Source organism: Haliaeetus leucocephalus, unplaced genomic scaffold (assembly GCF_000737465.1).
Source record: "Haliaeetus leucocephalus isolate CR32 unplaced genomic scaffold, Haliaeetus_leucocephalus-4.0 Scaffold199, whole genome shotgun sequence".
Classification (NCBI taxonomy): Eukaryota; Metazoa; Chordata; class Aves; order Accipitriformes; family Accipitridae; genus Haliaeetus; species Haliaeetus leucocephalus.
Window position 1 is genome coordinate 493,753 of NW_010972635.1, and position 19,154 is coordinate 512,906.

The 19,154-nt window shown below is 48.3% G+C and overlaps 1 protein-coding gene across 1 annotated transcript in view; it reads left to right on the plus strand.

Moving 5' to 3' along the window:
- The window catches only part of PSD2 (pleckstrin and Sec7 domain containing 2), a 44,745-nt gene extending 31,173 nt beyond the window's left edge, over nucleotides 1–13,572 (plus strand). Inside the window, exons 9-14 of the mRNA XM_010565973.1 lie at nucleotides 812–1,002; nucleotides 2,199–2,269; nucleotides 9,182–9,339; nucleotides 10,418–10,562; nucleotides 11,638–11,781; nucleotides 13,366–13,572. Of these exons, the coding sequence (XP_010564275.1) occupies nucleotides 812–1,002; nucleotides 2,199–2,269; nucleotides 9,182–9,339; nucleotides 10,418–10,562; nucleotides 11,638–11,781; nucleotides 13,366–13,572 (916 nt within the window). The remainder of the gene's footprint in view (nucleotides 1–811; nucleotides 1,003–2,198; nucleotides 2,270–9,181; nucleotides 9,340–10,417; nucleotides 10,563–11,637; nucleotides 11,782–13,365) is intronic.
- The last annotated feature ends 5,582 nt before the right edge of the window (nucleotides 13,573–19,154 follow it).

The following is a 19,154-nucleotide window of genomic DNA, read 5'->3' on the forward strand; positions in this document are numbered from 1 at the left end:
TGCTCTCCCTCCTTAATGTCCCAGGGACACTGGGAAATATCACTTCCCATACAAGTTCTAGTTGCTATTTGCCAGATTATGTTTTACTCCAACCAGGAAGAGGCAGGCTTGGTGGAGTCAGTGGACACTTCCATAAGCTGCTCAGCCCATGCTGCCCAGGGTCCAGGACCAGGAGATCTGTGAGAAGAAGCAGTTTTTATGGAAATGACCAGCACTTCTTGCTCTCTGCTGGCCCACCCTGAGGACACAAATGGGGAGCTGATGTATAATCTGTTCCAGGGTTTGTGATTTTTTGATCAAGTGGCCCATCTCCCTAATGTCTGCAGAGCTTTTGCTCCTTAGAGATGCAGAGGACATTCCTCAAGCTCCTTCAGCACCTAGGAGGCCCCAGGGACTGCCTCTCAGAGGTTGAGAAACCCCAGTGATACCTGGCCTGCAGCAAAAGACCTCCTTAAGCTCTGATTTTAGGGCACAAAATTGGAGACTGTCCCTGTGAAATGCTTGTAGTCCTCAGAAATGGTGTGTCTGCTGTTCCCTGGTGTTCAGACAAGCACCCATTCCCTTACCTGTTTTGAGTAACCTCACAGTGGGACCACTGGGACAGTTACCTGCCACCCATGCTCCTCCCAGCTATGTCCAGGTCACCACTGTTGGCACACTCTGTGTGTTACAGTCCCTGCGTCTCCTTTCATTTTCTTTCTCTGACTAGCCTTGTAATAAATAACTCTTTTTAAAACCGAAGCAGATAGTGCACACTGTGACCCAACCCACGTGTCCTCCACTCAATCTCTTCTCTGACTTTGTTTCCAAGTGATGAGGACGAGTTGAGGAAATCACTCTCGGAGCTGGTAGATGACAAATTCGGAGCCAGTGCGAAGAAAGTGACAAGGATTGTTGACAGCAGCAACCCCTTCCTGGACATCCCCCAAGCGCTGAACGCAGTCACCTACAAGCACGGTGTCCTCACACGTAAAACCCATGCAGACATGGATGGGAAGAGAAGTACGTGTTAATGGGACAGGAGGAGATGTGCCCCAGGCAGTACCAGAACCTTGCCCTAGCTTTCTTTCTGGCTCTCCTGCTGAAGGCATTTCCTCACTGCATCCCAGGGAACACAAGAGAGATCCCTAGATCCATGAGTGCCAGGGCAGAGGGAAAAGAGGGTGTTTTGAGGCATTTATAGACATGACTGTTTTCAGGAGGCCTCAGTCTTCCCTTCTCACTGCCAAGGAACCTAACAGTGCCTGTCCCACACAGATAAACCTGGTCTTCCATCCTGTTCATGGGCATAATCCTGAATCCCACACTCTGAGCAATGGGGTGAGGGTGTTTCCACAGCAGTTGTCCACCCCAGCCCTGACCTTGGGGACAGTCTGGTCTTTGAAGTTTTGTTGCTGTCCATATTCTGCCATGTGCTGGAAACAGCTGCCATGTGCTGGCTGGGCAACAGGATGCCTCCTAGCTCTGCTGTCAGCATATGGGATTACAGAAAAGGTAAAGGAAAATATATTTGGGAACTGTTAATGAGCAGAGATTAATGAAACCTTGGATAACCCCTTTTGCTAACTGATATGATTGGCCCAGTCACTGCAGCTGATTAAAAGTCTTGAGTAGAGATTACCACCAAAGGCCTCCCTTGCTTCCAGCACTTTCTTAATAGCCCATGCCTAGAGGATTAGCTGTCTTGTGGTGATGTAAATGGCTCCCCTCACCTCCCACCCCTCTCCAGCTTCCAGCAAGCTCTCTGTCCCCAAGTCCATCAAGACGGCTGGTGTTAATGCTCCCTCCTCAGTGGAACAGAAGCTGCCTTATCCAGGGTATGTCTGCCTAACTAATCTGAAGCAGAGGAGCTCAGGGAATGTCTCTGCTCCTCAAGCATTTAGTCCAAGGAACATGAACCTGGGTTTGGAGGAGCAGGCACTTCCTGCACGTGTCCACTGGTACCCCTATACCAACTCATCTCTGGTTTTGACCTGCTTGTGTTCCTGCTGGGAGGCTGCATCTCCCAGCCCATGCCTCTCAAACACATGTCCCTGCAGACAAGCCACTCATAAGCAATAGCTTGGAGGTGTATGAGCTCTGGGCATCACTGCATGCCTCTGGTGTGTCAGGAGAAGGGTTGGTTTTGCCAGAAATGTGAAGGTCAAGCAGCACTAGCAGAAGCAGACATATATAATTAAATGTTCTTCCTTTTTTAGCTCCCAGAGGAAGAAGAGGTTGGAAGAAATTTTATGCTGTGCTTAAAGGGACCATCCTTTATTTACAAAAGGTAACTGTGGTGGACTATCCCATATGCTGTTTCATGCTGTCTCCAAAACAGTCATGCTGTCCTAAGCAGGAGACCCATAGATGCAAGTAGAGGTGAATCCATGTCCTAATGCATGCATGCACATCTACAGAGCACCTCCAGAGACCAGTATACAGAACTGGAGGATGCCATCATCTTTGGTGGTGGTGTTCATGCTAAGGGCACTATTCACATCCTGAAAAGAGGGCTATACAGAAGAAGTATGAAAGAGGGAATATTGAGGCAAGATTTCTGCAGAAGTGTCCCAGCAAGTAGGAGCTGTTGGGGAGGATGAATGAACAGGTGATACGGAATAGGTGAAATAGGATGTTGGAGAGACATGAATAGGAAGCTGAAGAGGTGGAGCATCAGACCAGTCTTATCCTGCCTATTTTTTTATTTGCTGGCATAGATCTGATTATGAGCAGCTTCACTGAGTCTGGTGTGGACCATGCTTAAAGTTTCTCTTCTCCTTCAGGACCTTGCCGAGCTGGGTCCTTCCATGGGTTGCCAAGTGACACTTTCTGGCTCTCTTCATCTCTGTTTGTTCTGTAGCCACCTCTAGTCAACACAAGTATGAATGCCAGGTCCTCATGGGAGGCAAAGTCACCATGGAAGGGCTTCCCTGCATGCTATAGCATTCAGCTCTCTGCCTTTCAAGACACTTGGATGCTAGGAGGATTTCCATGGATAGTCTATTCTGTGGGAAAATCCAAGGAGCCTGGATAGGGGCTCACTTGAATGTCAGTGTGAGCCAGCCAGGGATGCCAAATGTCTGTTCATCATGCAACAGCATAACCCACTGAACTAGGTCTGAACTACCTTAGTAGCACATGCTGTGCAGTAACCCGTTGAACTCACCTTGCTGGAACAGCACTCCCTGTGGGTAGATGTTTCTATGTATTGCAGCATTATCTCCAAAGCAATGTCAGTAAACAAACGTTGGATTATATAAGAAAGGCAGAAAGATCCTCAGGGCAGCACAGAATTATGACTCAGAGCTCGTAGCACACCCCAACGATTCTCGTGTTTTGCCAGATTCTATGGCACATGTCACAAAGCCAACAGAAATCTGGCAGCAGCCAATCGTAATTTACAGTACAGGTTGCTCTTAGCCAAGTGGTATTTTTACAGCCTTGCCACTCTTTCCTGAAGCTGAGGGAAGCTGCAGCGTACAGGAGAGCCCAGATCTCCAGCCCTCTAAGTGTGGCATTCTTCAAGTCAGTGGCACTCTTACATCTCAGTCTCTTGTCTTGTTAAAAGTCTCCACAAAGGGTCCACCGAAGAGGTCCTCATGCTGACCATGGGTGATGCATGAGGATTTAACTTGTACAGCGCTACCATCAACATTTAATTTTATGACAGTTTTTCTATGGAAAAAAACCCAACAATTTCATCAAAATCACAGGAACCATTTAGATCTAAATGAATTTTTTACCAAGGACTTCTAGGGCATGTCTCTTGGGATAAGTCTGTTGAGGGGGTATATATCTGGAATAAAATACACTTTCAGGACAGAATTTTCTTCCCATGCTGGACCAAAATCCAGATTAGTGAAGATTTTCTTGACTGCTTGGACACCACTAGAAGGAGCCATGAAGACAACACTGAGTGTCATTGCTGCTGATGGGGCAGAGGGGTTGGGTTTTCTTTGCTGTACAAGGCTAGCAGCAGTAACCAGCCAGACTATTACCATAGTTCATTATGTTACTACTAAGTGTTTAGAATTTAAAAAGAGAGTGAGGATGAGATTGATGTGGCAGTTAGAGGGCCAATGTTCTTGACTAGATGACCTTCAGGAGCAAATGGTTAAGAGACTGAGGGCTTTCTTTACGAACAAGGACTGAAGAAGAAAAACACCTAAGATTTGGCTAGGTTATGAAAATGCCTGATAAATAACAGCCATGACTGATGTGTAATTAGCAGGAGGGACTGGAATTGCCAAGGGTGCCCCAAGGAAGTAGCATTTGGAACAACAACAAAAATTAACCTGAGGAATGCTTGGGCAAAGGATTTGGGCAAAGAGGGGTTTCTTAGTCATGAGCTGCTGCCAGACTGTATATGGTCCTCTTCAGAGGATTCCTTGGGCTGGGCTTGGCTGTAGACAGTGTCTATCATCAGGCTTACAGAGACCGGACAGAAGGATGAGACCACAAAGACAAAGTCCTTGCCCTGCCACTTCCAAATATTCCCAGCACCACAACAGAGAGTGGATAAACATCCATCTGCCCTGTCGATTCTTAGTGCAATTTCTTGCCTATGGGGTGGTTTGCAGAACAAGAGAGTTGCACAATACAGGAAGGAAATGGTGTGCAGCCTCCCAAGCTCTCAGTGGAAGATGCCTGCAGATAAACATAAGATAGAAGCTGGCTTGAGCACAAATCACTGGGAAAAGATTTTCTGATGTGAAGATAGAGGAGAAAGTACCTGCTTCCAGGCTCACCTGATGCCATGAAGCACAGGTTCAGCCTGTTCCAGTTTTTTGCTCAGACCAAACCAAGGATCTAGTCTTTAATAGGAAATTCCCCGAAGTTTAATAGGAAACTCTTCTCAATTTCATTTTGGGGAGCAAGTTGAGTAGACGTAAGAGTGAGAGAGTGAGGGAAGGAGGTGGGAAGGAAGCCCTGGGGAGGTAGGTGTGTAGAAAGGAGGAATGGCCAGATACAGAGGGACGTGGACATAAGATAGGCAGAAGAATGGGTAGGTGGGTGGACAGGTAGAAATCAGTCTGTTAGAAGCAATTCAGGCAGCAGCCATAAACCTGCTGATGTAGAGATGTCACATGTCATTGACTCGCCAGTGTTAATTGCTGGATTAGCGTGTTCTAGCATAGTCTGCTGAAGCAATTGCTTGATCCCCTAAAGGGATGCAGCACAGTCTTGAGGAAGAAATGCAGGTTTGGGAGCAGGGCACACCTCTCCTGCGCTCTAATCTGCACTGGGCATTGACTCACTCCATGGCCTTTGGCAACTTACTTCACCTCTGTGAAATGGGGATAATAACCCTTAATCACCACACGTAGAGGGGTGTTGAGAGGAATGATGGAGAGCTATAAAGCATGCAATGCTTTTATATGGAAGTACTGGAAAGGGTGCAGGTCTTCCCACAGGGTCTGCCCTTGCAGCCCCCAACCATGAAGGAGTTCTCAGCACAGCCCTGAGCCATGGATGCTGTGCCATGCAGGCAGGCCCTTGCCGTGGTAGTGCTACTTGGAGCGCCAAGTTCATGACCAGACTGAAAAGGGCGCAGTGGTTACTTTTCCTCATTAAATGGTTTCTTTAGGCTGGTAGATGTGAGCTGAAAAAAAGGAAAAAGAGGAAAACCCACTCACAAGCCAGAGCATGAGAAATCTCTGTATCTCCATGTCCATATTCACATCACTGCTCAGGACTGGTGCTGAGTCCAGAGGAGAGGGCAGCAGGACCAATACACTGGATTCTCTCACCCCATCCAGGTGCCCCATGAAGGCAGGCCCAAGAGATCGATGCCTTTTCTTGAAAAAACAAGCTTTGAGCTGGGGAGCTCATTTCAGTTGTGGATCTCCCACCACCTGCTCACAGAAGCGGGCAGTAGGGGAGAGCTGGCATCAGAAGAGTGAACCAAAGACACCACGGAGCACTGCCATGGCAGAAACTAAGCCCAGACAAGGGGGTGGTTGTGCATGTTTAAGCAGAGCCTTTGTGCGGGCAGGAGAGGCACATGAACGGAGAGTCTGTCTATACCATCAACATTAAAAACTGAAAGTGAATTAAATTAATTTAGAGGGATTCCGAAACAAAACATCCACACTTGGGCTCAATTCCTGCAGAAGATAGCCCCAAAACAGACCCTGAAAATTGCTGACCCCCACCATCCTACACCTGGAGAATCGAGGGAAAAATAAACATGTCACCATTCTAGGGCTGGGGGCTAAGTGTAACTGGAAGGGTGTGGTATAGCATACCTTACCCATTTCCCAGTGACAAGTACCTGTGTGAACAGTGCAGGACACATAAGACAAAAATTCAACAGCCCTGTGATACCAAATTAACCCCTTTGCAAGGAAATGTATGGCAGGATAACACCATGAAAAAAGTGAGAGTGAGGTTAGCAGTGCTATAGCATGGACTAACCACTGCCTGAAGTTCCTCCAAATACGATACTGCTTTTGTTTTAGTATAAATGAGTTTCATTGAGATTTAAACCAGAACTCCTTCACTGAAAGTGTCTGTGTTACTGTTATGTTTTTGGACACATCTCTTCCTCAGCAGCAGTTTATGCACACACTTAAACTTACATCAAAGCTCAGAAAGGGAGTGAGGCAAAATGTAGAGAAGCTGCTGGAAGCTTTATAGCAGAGCTGACATGCTTTGCTGAAGGGCAATGGGATTATTCTCCAGGGGAAGGCTACGCAGTGTAGCCTACATTACGGTATAAGTGCTGGGCACTGTGACAGCTCCAGCCATGTGTGTGTGGCATCATGCAGCCTTGGAGCTGTTTGTGGAGGCTGCCTGTTTAAGAGCACCTAGAAGTGTCCCAGTATCGGCAGCAGTACATATCATCATGACTACTGCAGCACAGGCATTAAAATGAACTTCCTGGCAGAGCCAACCCATGCAGAAGTGAGCCTCCAGCACCATGCACTCCTGCAAACACAGCCTGTTTCCACCAGCAGGGAGGCAGAAGGTAGAGAGAACCTGCTTGATTGAACCTTACACTGATTTACTGAGCCCAGTGGTAGAGAAAGAAGATTTGGCTTTTCCTTACAGCTACATTGATGCCTGTGAGCCTGAAATCAGTAGAGGCAATACACGATGATACCATTCAAGGCGAAGATCTGCATTAATCAAACTGGTTTGCAACCATGGCAGTTTCTCCTTGTCACGTGCCATTAAGCCTAGCTATTTGCACAGTATTTTCAGAAAACTTATCTTGAAATAAGAGATCGTGGGCATCACAGCCAGATTTATTCAGATCCAAAGAGCTTCAGCCTTGAAAAACATCCAGAGTTAGAAGTCTCTACAGTGTATGACGCCTGAGTGGCAATGTCTTCCTCAAGCAACTATTTCTCTCCAAGTGGGGTAACATATTAGGTCCTCATAAGGCAAAGCACGTGTTTTTCTTTGTTAAAAGGCTAACAGCCCATTCCTCTGCCTACTGAAATCCCCACTGTGGAAAGGTCATCTATACCGCCCAGTGGCGTAGCCCATCTGAATGTCATCCTGAACACAGGGTGCCTGCAGCACCCACCCCTTCCTCTCCTGGAAAGCCAGGGCTTTTCTCTGGGGTTCACCCTTAAGAAGGAAGTTGCATGCGCCAGGAGCCCATGCCAGACATTTCTGGGCTCTGGGGCCCACGGCATTTCTTTTGCACAAGACCAAGTATCACATGCTGGTGAACACAGTATGGCAACCACTCTCCCAGATGGGATCATTGCTTCAAAAAAGGAGGGAAGGAAACCCTTCAGAAGCTTATTTCCCATCAGGAGCAAGGGTCTGGGTGACCCAAATCTATGGGCTGGGGAGTGCTGGCCCCTGGGCTCTGAAGAGCAACAGAGGGGAGACCTTTCTGACCCTACACCAGAGAATAGCCTTACTGACCAGGGTTAGCAACCAGGAGACTGTAGCATGGCTTTTCCCTGAATGGCTGGATTTGTACCACCAGGACAGAGGAAAAAACCCATCTTTTTGCAAATTTGCACAACAGACCAAGCTCTAGCTTAAAAGCTAAGGAAGGGCTGGGAGACATAGACCACCGCCATTGGACAGAGCTGCCCCTGTGCTGACAGCCAAGGACAGTCAAGGAAATCAAAACATAAGGGCAAATTAGTCCTGTAGGTTTGCACTGTAATCAGCAGGGCAAGGGAGGCCCTTCCAGGGACACCCTGTCTTGACATGGCGTCTAACATGGTCAGGGGCGGTGGGGTGGTGGTTTGTTTTAGCCAGGGCCAGGTTTTCTTATATCCACCTATCTACGTGTGCATGCATCCATCCATCTGTCCATCCTTCCATCCCACCACCCGGCTGGACCAGCTGTTGAGCTGGCAAGGGTGCAGAGTGGGAGGGAGGGTATCACTTTAACTGGCTGAGAGCTCAGTCACTGGGAAAGCAAAGGGTAAACACAGGATTGATTGAATTCCTTTTTTTCCTAACAAGTGCTGTGCCAAGATCATCCTTTTAGAATCCCATGTTTGACATTTTCTATCTGTTTATAAAAAATATACATATATAGTTATTGCTACATTCCCTACTTGTGTGAAATTGTCCTTCATTGGAGAAACTAAAGCAGGAATACAGGGAATGCTGCTGCAATTTGCAAGTGCCAGTCTAATGAATTACATGAGAGACCATGCCAAAGGGGCAAACATACTAATGAGGGACCAAGCATGGTTCAGGTGGGCCACGCTCAGTCTGACAACTGCCCAGCTAGACCCACACCTGCACAGAGATGTACTGGCTGCAGGAATGCTGCTGTTCCAGGGCTGCCTGAGACGGTGCAAAACCTGAGCCCAGATCCTCCACCACACAAAGCTGCAGCAGGCGCTCACTAATACCTGCCAATGACTAGGAGTTGCATCCCGGCTTGAGCTCTGTGCTCTGGGTGAAGTTCTGCAAACCTGGCCCTGTCTTGTGCCTTCCCCCAAAGCCCCAGGCTTGTGCCGTGTTAGAGACAACTATTGATAATTACATTTAAAACTTTCATCTCCTTCTTCACATCTTCCCAGTGAACTTAATGATGGAAGAAGTTGCCAGATGTTAATTATTATCATTATCAGCTCCTAGCATTTACTGTACAAAGCAGTGCTTTTCCTGGTCTCAGCACTCTGTGATTATAGCACAGAGACAAAGGCAGGTTCATTAAAGTAGCCCGCAAATGTTACTGTTGTCATTATCCAATTAACGTTCCTCTTCACAGGATGAATATAAACCTGACAAAGACCTCTCTGAAGTGGATCTGAAAAATGCCATCCGTGTGCACCACGCCTTAGCCACGAAAGCCTCTGACTACAGCAAGAAGTCCAATGTGCTCAAGCTGAAGACAGCTGACTGGAGAGTCTTCCTCTTCCAGGCCCCGTAAGTACCAGCTCTTCCTGCAGACCCTGGACCAGCAGCCTGGCCTCCAGCCACCACCAGACTCCCTCCAACCTGGCCAGATCAACACACACATTAGGGGAAAAATCTGGGGGGGGGAAGGAAGGTGCTGAGCAGGAGGGTTAAGGGTGAGGTCTGTAGGGCTGTGCAAAGGACTTGGTCACGGGGTCGGTTTCTACCTGTCACTCTTGGTAGCTGTGTGTCAGTCCTGGAGGTCCTTTCTCATGTGTCACCAAGGTGGGCTGGAATATAAAGGGCTGAGTAAAGGGCTCACCTTACTAACTTCTATTGTCAGTCTGTGGAAGGGAAAAAAACTATGTGGTACATTGAACTAGGGAGCTGATGTTCCTCTTGTCAGCTTTTGATGGCGAAACTGTCTAAAGCTCATTAAAGAAGTCTCCCCAGCCAGGCTAGATCTTCTTTCTTCCTTAGTCCATTGCAGAGGAAAGTTGCTCTGCTAGTAAGTGTCATGTGTCATCACCAAGAGTCATCTTCTGTCTGATGTTTTCCTTGTTTCCTGCTGAGATAGGTGATATTGTCTGTAAGTTGGGCTGAGGTACTAACATCAAGCTAAAGCTTGACATCTGAATTTGTGCAGTGAAAGCCCACTTGAAAGCTGGGGGAAGCAGTGCCTGAACAGATCTGATGAGGGACCCTGGGCAGTGTCCCATGAATGACACAAATGAGGGATCCACCCTGCTCTGTGGGACCTCTGTTGTTTGCCTCCCACTCTTCAAAGAGCAGGATATCCTTGGCCCTTTTCACCATGCTACCTCTCCCCAGCTCCTCAGGGAAGGCAATCAGAGCTGATGAGGAAGGCAGGACTGCCAGGGCTTCAAGAGGCAGACAACAGCCTTGAAATCATTAGGGCACTGTAAAGGAGCCAATTAGGCCAGTGTTTTCCTCTGTTCACAAGTCAGGGTGGCACAGAAATGGCGTCAAAGCAAGGCCACTGATGGGTCTCCTGAGAGCGGGTGGCTCCAGGGCTGTTCTGAGCTGGCTGGTCCTGGGTCAGGAGCATTTACAGACATCCTCTCTCTTCTCCCTTCCTCCATAACAGAAGTAAGGAAGAAATGCTCTCCTGGATCCTGCGAATCAACCTTGTTGCTGCCATTTTCTCTGCCCCAGCCTTCCCAGCTGCAATCTGCTCCATGAAGAAGTTCTGCCGCCCGCTCCTGCCCTCGTCCATGACCAAGCTGTGCCAGGTAACATGTGAGAGAAGGAGAGATGGAGGGGTGCCCAGCACTCAGCCATCTCTTCAGCATGCAGCTCAGGCTGAGCCCATCTGCAGCTCCCCCAGCTCCTGCCTGATAGACACATTCAGGTGCTCAGGGCAGGAACAGGGGAGTGGAGTGGGCAACTTGGACAGACCGTGGGATGATTGTCTGGCCAATGCTTCTTTTGCAATGGCTATAAAGCCACCTTATGCACACATACCTGCCTGTATGGCTGTTGATTCTGGCTTGCTTATTGCTCTTTGCTCATCACACCCCAGCACCTTTCTGTTGCTGGAGTTAAAACAGCTGGTGCTACTGAGCGCAACAGCTGGGAACAGCCCTGGTTTATTTTATAATCTGGCACTCAGAAGTGGCACCCTGTTGTTTCTCAAGCCAAAAAGCCACAGACAAAGGGGGAGTCTGAGTCTTGGTGGGGAAGGTTTTCTGGAAGCAAGGGGGCACAGTGCACCAGTCCATGGCTGCCTAAGGCTCAGTTAACCACGAGGAATGGGCAGCTGCCACCCAAAGAGTAGCTTTTGTTTGCACTGTCCAGGGAAAGCCCAACATCCCTTAGCACTTCCAGAAAGTAGGGACGCATTGCTACTGGCCCCCAGCAAAGGGGAGGACAGCCTGAAATGTCAGGGCAGAGATACAGCTCCTATCTGCTGAACCAGATGTGGCCAGATGTCACCTTTCTCAGAGCCCAGGTGGGGAGGGTACTTTTACCTCAAAAAAAGAGCAGGATGAGCAGCTCTTGGGACACTTCTGGTTCTGCCTGGTTGTTAAAAGATGCAGAGCATTTTGTGTTTATGGTGCTAAAGAAGCCCAGGTGCCAGAGAAATCCACTCTTGGCACTTGCAATACATGGGGTTTAATCTTACTCAAATACCTGTTGTTCATCTGCTCTTTATCAGATGAATTTGCAAATGTACTGCACACCTTTGTCTCCAGCACAGTAGCTAAACTTACATCTTTGCGGAGACAGATCCCAGATCAACAGATAGGCGGTGCACTTGGGTGTTGCACTCCTACGTTTTAATACCTGACACGCTTCTCTCGGCAGGAGGAACAGCTGAGGTCTCATGAAAATAAAATGAAGCAGATTGCAGACGAATTAGCAGAGCATAAATTACATCCTGTAGAGAAAAGCCTCAAGTCAAAAGAGGCTGAGGAATACAGACTCAAAGAACATTACCTAATATTTGAGGTAAAGGAACTTTCATCTTGTCTGTGATAAATGATACCTTGGTTGATTGAGGAGAACTAAGAACTCCAGAGTGGATGCTGTGAGCCTGGGAGAGTGTGAAAGGAGAGAGAAGGAAGAGGGTTCACAAGCTGGATGCGTGTCTTGGGGCAGCAGCAAGCCTCACTGTTTTGCACTGAAGCTAAAAAAAGAAATAACAGACATTTCCTCCCCTCTGTGATTTCTAACCAGAGGAGGGGAAAACTGATGAGAGAAATAAAATCTTACTTTACTGTGCTGAAACTTGACATTTCCTCAGGTCCTAAGTAAGGAAATGGTTCAGTTCTCGGTGTGCATCAGTCTTTTTCAGCAACATTAATAAAAAGCTGAAGGAATCCGTGGGAGAATTAATCTTGTTTTGCTGGAACCTTTTCTGTAAATAAAGCCAAAACCAACATTACAGGTGATTACAGACTCTTTGAGGATGCATGTAGCTAAGTTTAAACTCTCTGCAAAGTCTAAGAAGCATTTAGTTGTGGGAGAAATTGGATATTTTGTTCCAGTGAGAGTTGAGCAGAAGGTGTGATTCCTGCCACATAGGTGTCAGTGGGAAGGGACTGCTGGAGGCCTCTACTCCTGCTTCCAGCAGGAGCTTGGATTATTCCCACTATTAGCCCAGGCTGAGTGTGTTATTTTGTGGCAGAGTCAGAAATCTCCAAGGATGGAAATGTCCCACCTCCTTCCGCATACCAGGGCTGCACCACCCTTTTGTGTGACACCCAGCCTGACTCTCCAAAGCCACAGTTTCTGGCTGCTGGTTCCCTTGCCTTTGTACCAACCCTTCAAATAGTTGCTTGCTGCTGCCTCCTGTTTTCCAGACATCTTGTTTGGGATGCCTGCAGAGAAGTCTCCATCTGAGCATTTTCTTTAGGCTGCCTTTTCAGTCTGCAAGGAGAAGTTGGCACTTCCAGAGCATAATTCATCTCATCTGTCTTATGAGATGTGCTCTAGAAATGCTTGTTTCTCTGTGCTGACAAAGAAGTGAGTATAGGCTGCCTCTGACATGTTAGGGGAAAGGATGAGTATTACCCAAGTCCATAAAAAGAGGTCCCATGTAGCCTTGGAATAAAGGTGCCAGGCAGAGAGAAGATGCCTCCCTTTATGCTGTGCTCTGTGAGGAGCAATGGGGGCACGACTCAGCAATAACAAGTGAATCACTGGATGGAAACAATGGCAAGCAGAAGTATTCGAATCAATTGAGGGGAACTCCTAAGTCAGGAAAGAGCAGATCTGTTGGTCTGGTTTCACCTCCAGTATCTGCCTTATACAATCAGAGTGGCACTCAAGATCCATAACAGCAACTGGAGAGTGTTGCACAACCCTGCCCTTTCTCCTCAACCCTTTCAATGATGGGTTGATAAGTCTTTGCAGGCTTTGTGTAGACCAGGCATTGTGCTGTGGTTAAACAGTACTTGTTGGGTGTGATTAGTGGGATCCTGACAATATAGGATGGGTTTTCCTGCAGTATGCAGATGCATTGCCTCTGCTTTCCATGCATGCCATGGCCTGTCCCTGTTCCCAGGCTCTCTGTTCCCTCTTTCCCTGCAGAAGAGCCGCTATGAGACATACATCAACCTGCTGTGCATGAAGATAAAAGTCGGGACAGATGACCTAGAGAGAATTGAAACCAGTTTCTTCAAGGTGGAAGCTGATGACATTGCTTTGCGGAAGACACATTCAAGCCCTTCCTTGAGCCAAGGGCACATGTCCATCAGCTGTAAGGTGGAAAAGGACATTTTAGAGCAGAACACTTAACAAGGAATGCGTGCACAGCGGGGATGAACCGGCGATGCTTTGCGCTCCTGGACTAGATCGATGAGCACAATTTTACCTAGGAAATTACATGAGCAAAACCATAGACGTGTACAACATGGTGATTGCTCTAGTGAAAGAAATCAAAGAAGCTTTAGTTGACACTCTCTGGCAACGCGCTGGCATTTCAGCATCATAGACATGCCATCTCTTCTTCATCCCCAACAGCACCAGTGGCTTTTCTTTCCCTCCTACCGCAGCCTGTACAACAAAGGGATATGCTGGTTCTCCAAGGGCCAGGTTGCTCTTTTCTCCACTAGCTCTCTCTCTCCTCCTCCTTCTCTTCCTGGAGTCCCCACCCGTTCATGTCCACAGTTCCTGGTAGTGCAGGAAACTCAGCCAAGATGACATCTGTGGCACCACCAGCACTCCCAGAGAAGGGCACAGAGTGGCAGGGAGCATGTCCCTCCCCCAAGAGGAGCACCGTTCAGCACATCGCGATAGGATGGTTGTCATGAGCTAGTCACCGACTGAACGAGAGACGTCTTCAGCACAGCATGTGGGAATGTCATCTGCCCATGGCAGGAGAGGCCTGAAGTGCCCTCTGTCACCTTATCCTTTTTTTATATATATATATACATATGAATATATATAAATAAATATATATATATATAAGGAAACTTTAATGTAGGTTTTTAACCTCAGTGTGCAAGTGAAGGCAAGCTGCCTGGGGAAGACACTAGGGACCATGGAGGGTCTGACCAGCCCACCAGGATGTTTTAAAAATTGCAGTAGCTTATGTATCTTTTTTTTGTTCCTCCCTTTTTTATTCAAATGGAAAGCCCACCTGGCTTTGCTGTGAAACATCACTCTCCTGTACCTGCTTGTTCAGACAAACTGGCCAAGTGGCTGCTTATTTAGCATCCACGGTGTCCGCCACTTTGGCTTTGAGGCGCAACTGGAGCCGTGCTTCAGATCCAGCTGAACCTTTGTGTGCAGGAGCAATCCCACCTGCCCATCAATGTTGTACTTCCTCCATTTTGCAATGCACATGCTATAATCTTTTAAGCGGGGAATTGTGTTTCTGTTCCTTTCTGCTGTCTGTGGTCCAACGATTTACTGTTGTGCTAGAAGTGATTCCTCTGCATTTCAATGCCATGACTGTCCTCCCACACTTTATTTATTTATTTCACTGTTTTGTTTGGTCCTTTATCTCAAATTGCTTTTCTTTCCGCTAGATGCATTCACAGTAATCAAGTTCCAGTTTTGAAGGATCTTGTAGCTGCTAATTACAGTCATTTATTGTTTATATTTTGCAGCATTTTTTAAACAAAGAAAATAAGATTTATTTGGACCTTCAGCATTTGACAGCCTATGGACTACTGTTTTCCATGATGGTTCATGACACTAAAAACCTCTGCCCAACTTTGTCACCTCTTCTTTTATCTGTTTCTTTGTACAGTTTGATAGTTCATTTGAAATGATGCACTAAGGATCATGTAAAAAAGAATAACAATAAAGCTGAATCTGTTGGTAAAGAGAATTGGTCTGAAGTACAGTTCCACCATGTGCTGGACTGGTCCCAGACTTCATGGCACTAGATGGCCAGGCTGACACAGATGTCCATCAGCACCTGCTGCATGAAAGCCAGGTTCCTATGGACAGAGAGCACCAGAAAATTGCAATGCCTTTCCATGAGTGGGGTACCAGCCCACCCATCCTCCTGGGTGCTGAAAGCACTGGCCTGCCCGTGCTTTGGATGGTTGGCTCACCCGTGGGGCAGCTGTGGAAAGATGGGCTGCTTTGGGAATGCATCCAGGTAACTCTTCGCTCGGTCTGGTGCATCCCAGGTCTGTCTGTCCACATGCACCCTAGAGGTTTATGGGAGAAGAAAGATACCAACATCTGCATTGGTGGTTGGACATATTCTGGGACCTGTTCCCAGAGGAGCCCATGGCTACATTGAGTGTCATGGCTGTTTCTCCAAGGCATCCTGTGCTTTGCTGTGTCAGGTACTGTACAGATATCCCTTGCACTGAAGACCTCCAAGATGATGTTACTCACATGAAGCGTCTGGTGCCCAGACTCACAGAGGGGAAGCCTGGGGGAAAGCCAGGCCCAACTCTTGCTCTCCAGAATCCCAGGTAATATTATGTACCTCAGCCTGTCCTTTCTGACCATCCCCTCCAGCAGGCAGTGACATCTGTGATGTGTTTGAGGAAGCCACCAAGAGCAGCCCAGTCCCCCATGTTGAAGGTGCCAGTCTGCCATCCTCGGTTGGGAGTAAGTTGCAGGGAAAAGCAGGATCTTGAAAGTCTCTTCTGGGCACCAGGAAAGGGCCTCAGAGCCATGAGACTCACCACCCAATGGATGTGGAATGAGGTAGCATCCAGCATTAAACAGCCCTTGGCAAGACAGCTAAGAGGGTTAAACTTGCGCTTATTGACAACCAGCAGTTTGCCCTGATGTGCAAGTAGTGATCCGGGTGCATATGCATGTGCAGATGTGGTGAGCATTTTACCTACAAGAGGGCACTGAGAAGACCCAAAATGCCTTGTTTGACCAACCCACAGCCTCAGCTTGTGACCAGGAGGAAAATGCTTTTTTAATTCCTCTTTCCCTGCCTGGAGATGAAGGACTCAGCCACCCACCACTAAGAGAGAAGAGCAGCATCTCGGTGGAATTAAACAGCCACAGCTTTTTCTCCTCCTGGAGGTACCCAAACGTACTTTCTGGCACATCCCCAGTCGGTGCCAGGCCCTCCAGCAGGCAACATGGCTGCTCGGGGTCTCAGACAGCATCCCCTGACAATGCTGGTACAGCCTGGCCTTCCTGCCAGGTCCCTTCTTCTGGACACAACCTGACACCACATTTATTCTAGAGAGACTTTTTGGGGGGGTGGAGGCTTTGCAATCCCAAAGCCAGGATCCTGCTCCTCTCCTGCTTGCATCACCCCATCTGTGTCAGCGGAACAATTCCCTCCCCTCTGGGAAGGGCAGCAAAGGCATCATACCTGCGATGCAGAGCTGGCAGGATGCTTTGGTGGCTCCCCCCACCTGTGAAAATTGCTATAAAATATTTACAGCCAAACCCTAGGAATACACATGGCTGGAAATGAGGGGTCTAAAAATAAACGACACAGGGAAAAAGGAGAGAGATATAGGCTTCCTTCAGAGGCAGTTGGAGAGAAAATTGAAGTAGCCTCCAAATATAGAACACAATTATGGGAATCAAGGGGCATGTTGAACAAGAAATCACCACAAGAAATCATGAGGCTGCCACAGCTCAGAGCTAGCGGTGTCTCAGCAGATACAGAGCATCACAGTTCCGTGCAAACCATGGAGCAGTAAAACATCCCCCTGCACAGGGCAGCACTCGGCAAACCTGCAGCTCCTTTCCGAGGGACCCAGAGAGCGGACTGCGATGCTAATGCCTGGTGTGAAACAGCTGCACACCCCGAGCACACCTCAAGGTTTGGCCGCACCATTGCTCTGCACCCCAGCCCAGAACACAGCAGCAGGAGGCCCAAGAGCTGCAGCCGCCTTGTAATGCAGATGCTGCTGTCCCAGCCCTGGGTGGACTTCTCCATGAACAGAGCTCACCAGCTCACAGATGCTGAGGACAGACAGGCAGGGAGATGGGGTTGTTTTGGGAATCCAAAGGCCCCCCATCTCTCATCTATGTGGCTGGTTTCCCCAAGGATCCTCACCTTCTGTGACCTCCCACGTGTGTCCTTTCCAGGGGGTCAGGTGCTTCCTACCCATTCCTGTCCATCTCACCACACTCCAGGAGCTCCTGGAAGAGATAAGTTGGGGGACCAAAGGCAATGGGGAGTCGCAGCCTGTCCCAAGAGTAGCAGGAGAGTGGCGAGCTGCACGGTACTACTGCTTTCATCCAGCAAGGCTTGGGGCTGTGCAGAAGTGGGACATGATGTGTCCAAAGGTTACATGGCAAATGTCATCCAAATCAGCACTTGACCCTACTGCCTTTATCCCTAGTCCTAGACGTCTAAGACCTCCTTTACACATTGCTGTTGGGTCACATGGGCCCCGTGGCAGGAGGACAGGATCCTTTAGCCTTTAACCTTCTGGGAAATCAGCGTTGAGATGCCTTTATTCAGGGTGAAGTGCTGAGCCCTCTCTGGCTGGAGTCCCCACAGCACGTGCAATGGATGTTAAGGGTGGCCTGTGACCCAGTCAGGTCAGCTCCAAGGCAATGGGCATCCTGGGGGTGTTGGAGCAGAAGGAGCCTAGGATGTGGGTGTGCTTAGCCTGGCCTTCAGCATGGGCATCATTGTGAGGACCAGGGACTTCTCTCATGGCTCTTTGCATTCCTATGGTGTTGACTCAGACCAGTGTGTACCAGATCCCTCTCCTTCTAGGTGAGTTCAGCTGGGACTTTTGGGCACCTGTTCATCTCACTGAGCAGGAACAAGGGAGTGTGGTCTGAGCTGGACTGAGTCACAGGTCCAGCCTCAGGAACTGTGCTTCCTGTGAATACGCCGTATTCTCTGTGATTCCCCTACATGGGGGCTAGCCAGAGACACAGACTTGCCATGGAAGAGCTGAAGAAGGGACCTGTTTTGTGGGTAGGCAGATGTTGCATGGTGGCACAGCACTTGCAGAATTGCACCCAACACATCTCCACTCTACTGCAAAAGTCACTGAAATTGGTGCCAGAATGTGAAGTATGTGGCTTGCATCTTGGCCCTTCTTGGCACAACAGGAAGTTTCCGCAGGTGGGATGAAGGGGGATCTCCCAGTCTCCAGGTGGAGAAGAAATGGCATCCCCCCAGGAGACATGTGGGTAGCATCCACTCACCTCAGTGAGCTCCCACTCCTGAGCCCTGCCGTGAAGGTCAAATGTCCATGCCAGGTAGAAAAACACCCACCTCTGGGCCTCTAAAGGCAGAAATATGTTTACAGGACCAAAGCATCTCTCACATGAGGAGAGGCTGAGAGAGCTGGGACTGTTCAGCCTGGGGAAGAGAAGGCTCAGGGGGACTTTATCCATGTGTATAAATACCTGATGGGAGGCAATGAAGAAGAGGGAGCCAGACTCTTCTCAGTAGTGCCCAGTGACAGGACAAGAGGCAATGTGCACAAATTAAAAAATAGGAAATTCAGTCTGAACACAAGAAGACACTTTTTTGCACTGGCAGAGGTTGCTCAAAGAAGTTGTGGTGTCGCCATCCCTGGAGGTATTCAAAACCTGACTGGGCACAGTCCTGGGCAACTGGCTCTGGGTGAGCTGGTTGAGCAGGAGAGTTGGACCAGATGACCTCCAGAAGTCTCTTCCAACCTCAACCAGTCTGATTTTGTGTATGGCACCTGTCACAGCTCCCCATTTGCCCCCCAATTGCCTGAGATTAATGCAGCCCACAGCTTGTTATTTCTTATTTTATTTATAATATAAAAAATGTTCAAGTGTTAAACAGTCGAGAGTTCTGACATTCAGACAATCCAGAGCAAACTTTGACAATCATCTTATGACAAATTAGCAGAGTTTTCTATCTGACCCCATCATGGGTGAGGAATAGAGGGTTTAGTTACTTTATTGCTAAAAGTTAAATGAAATACACTGTC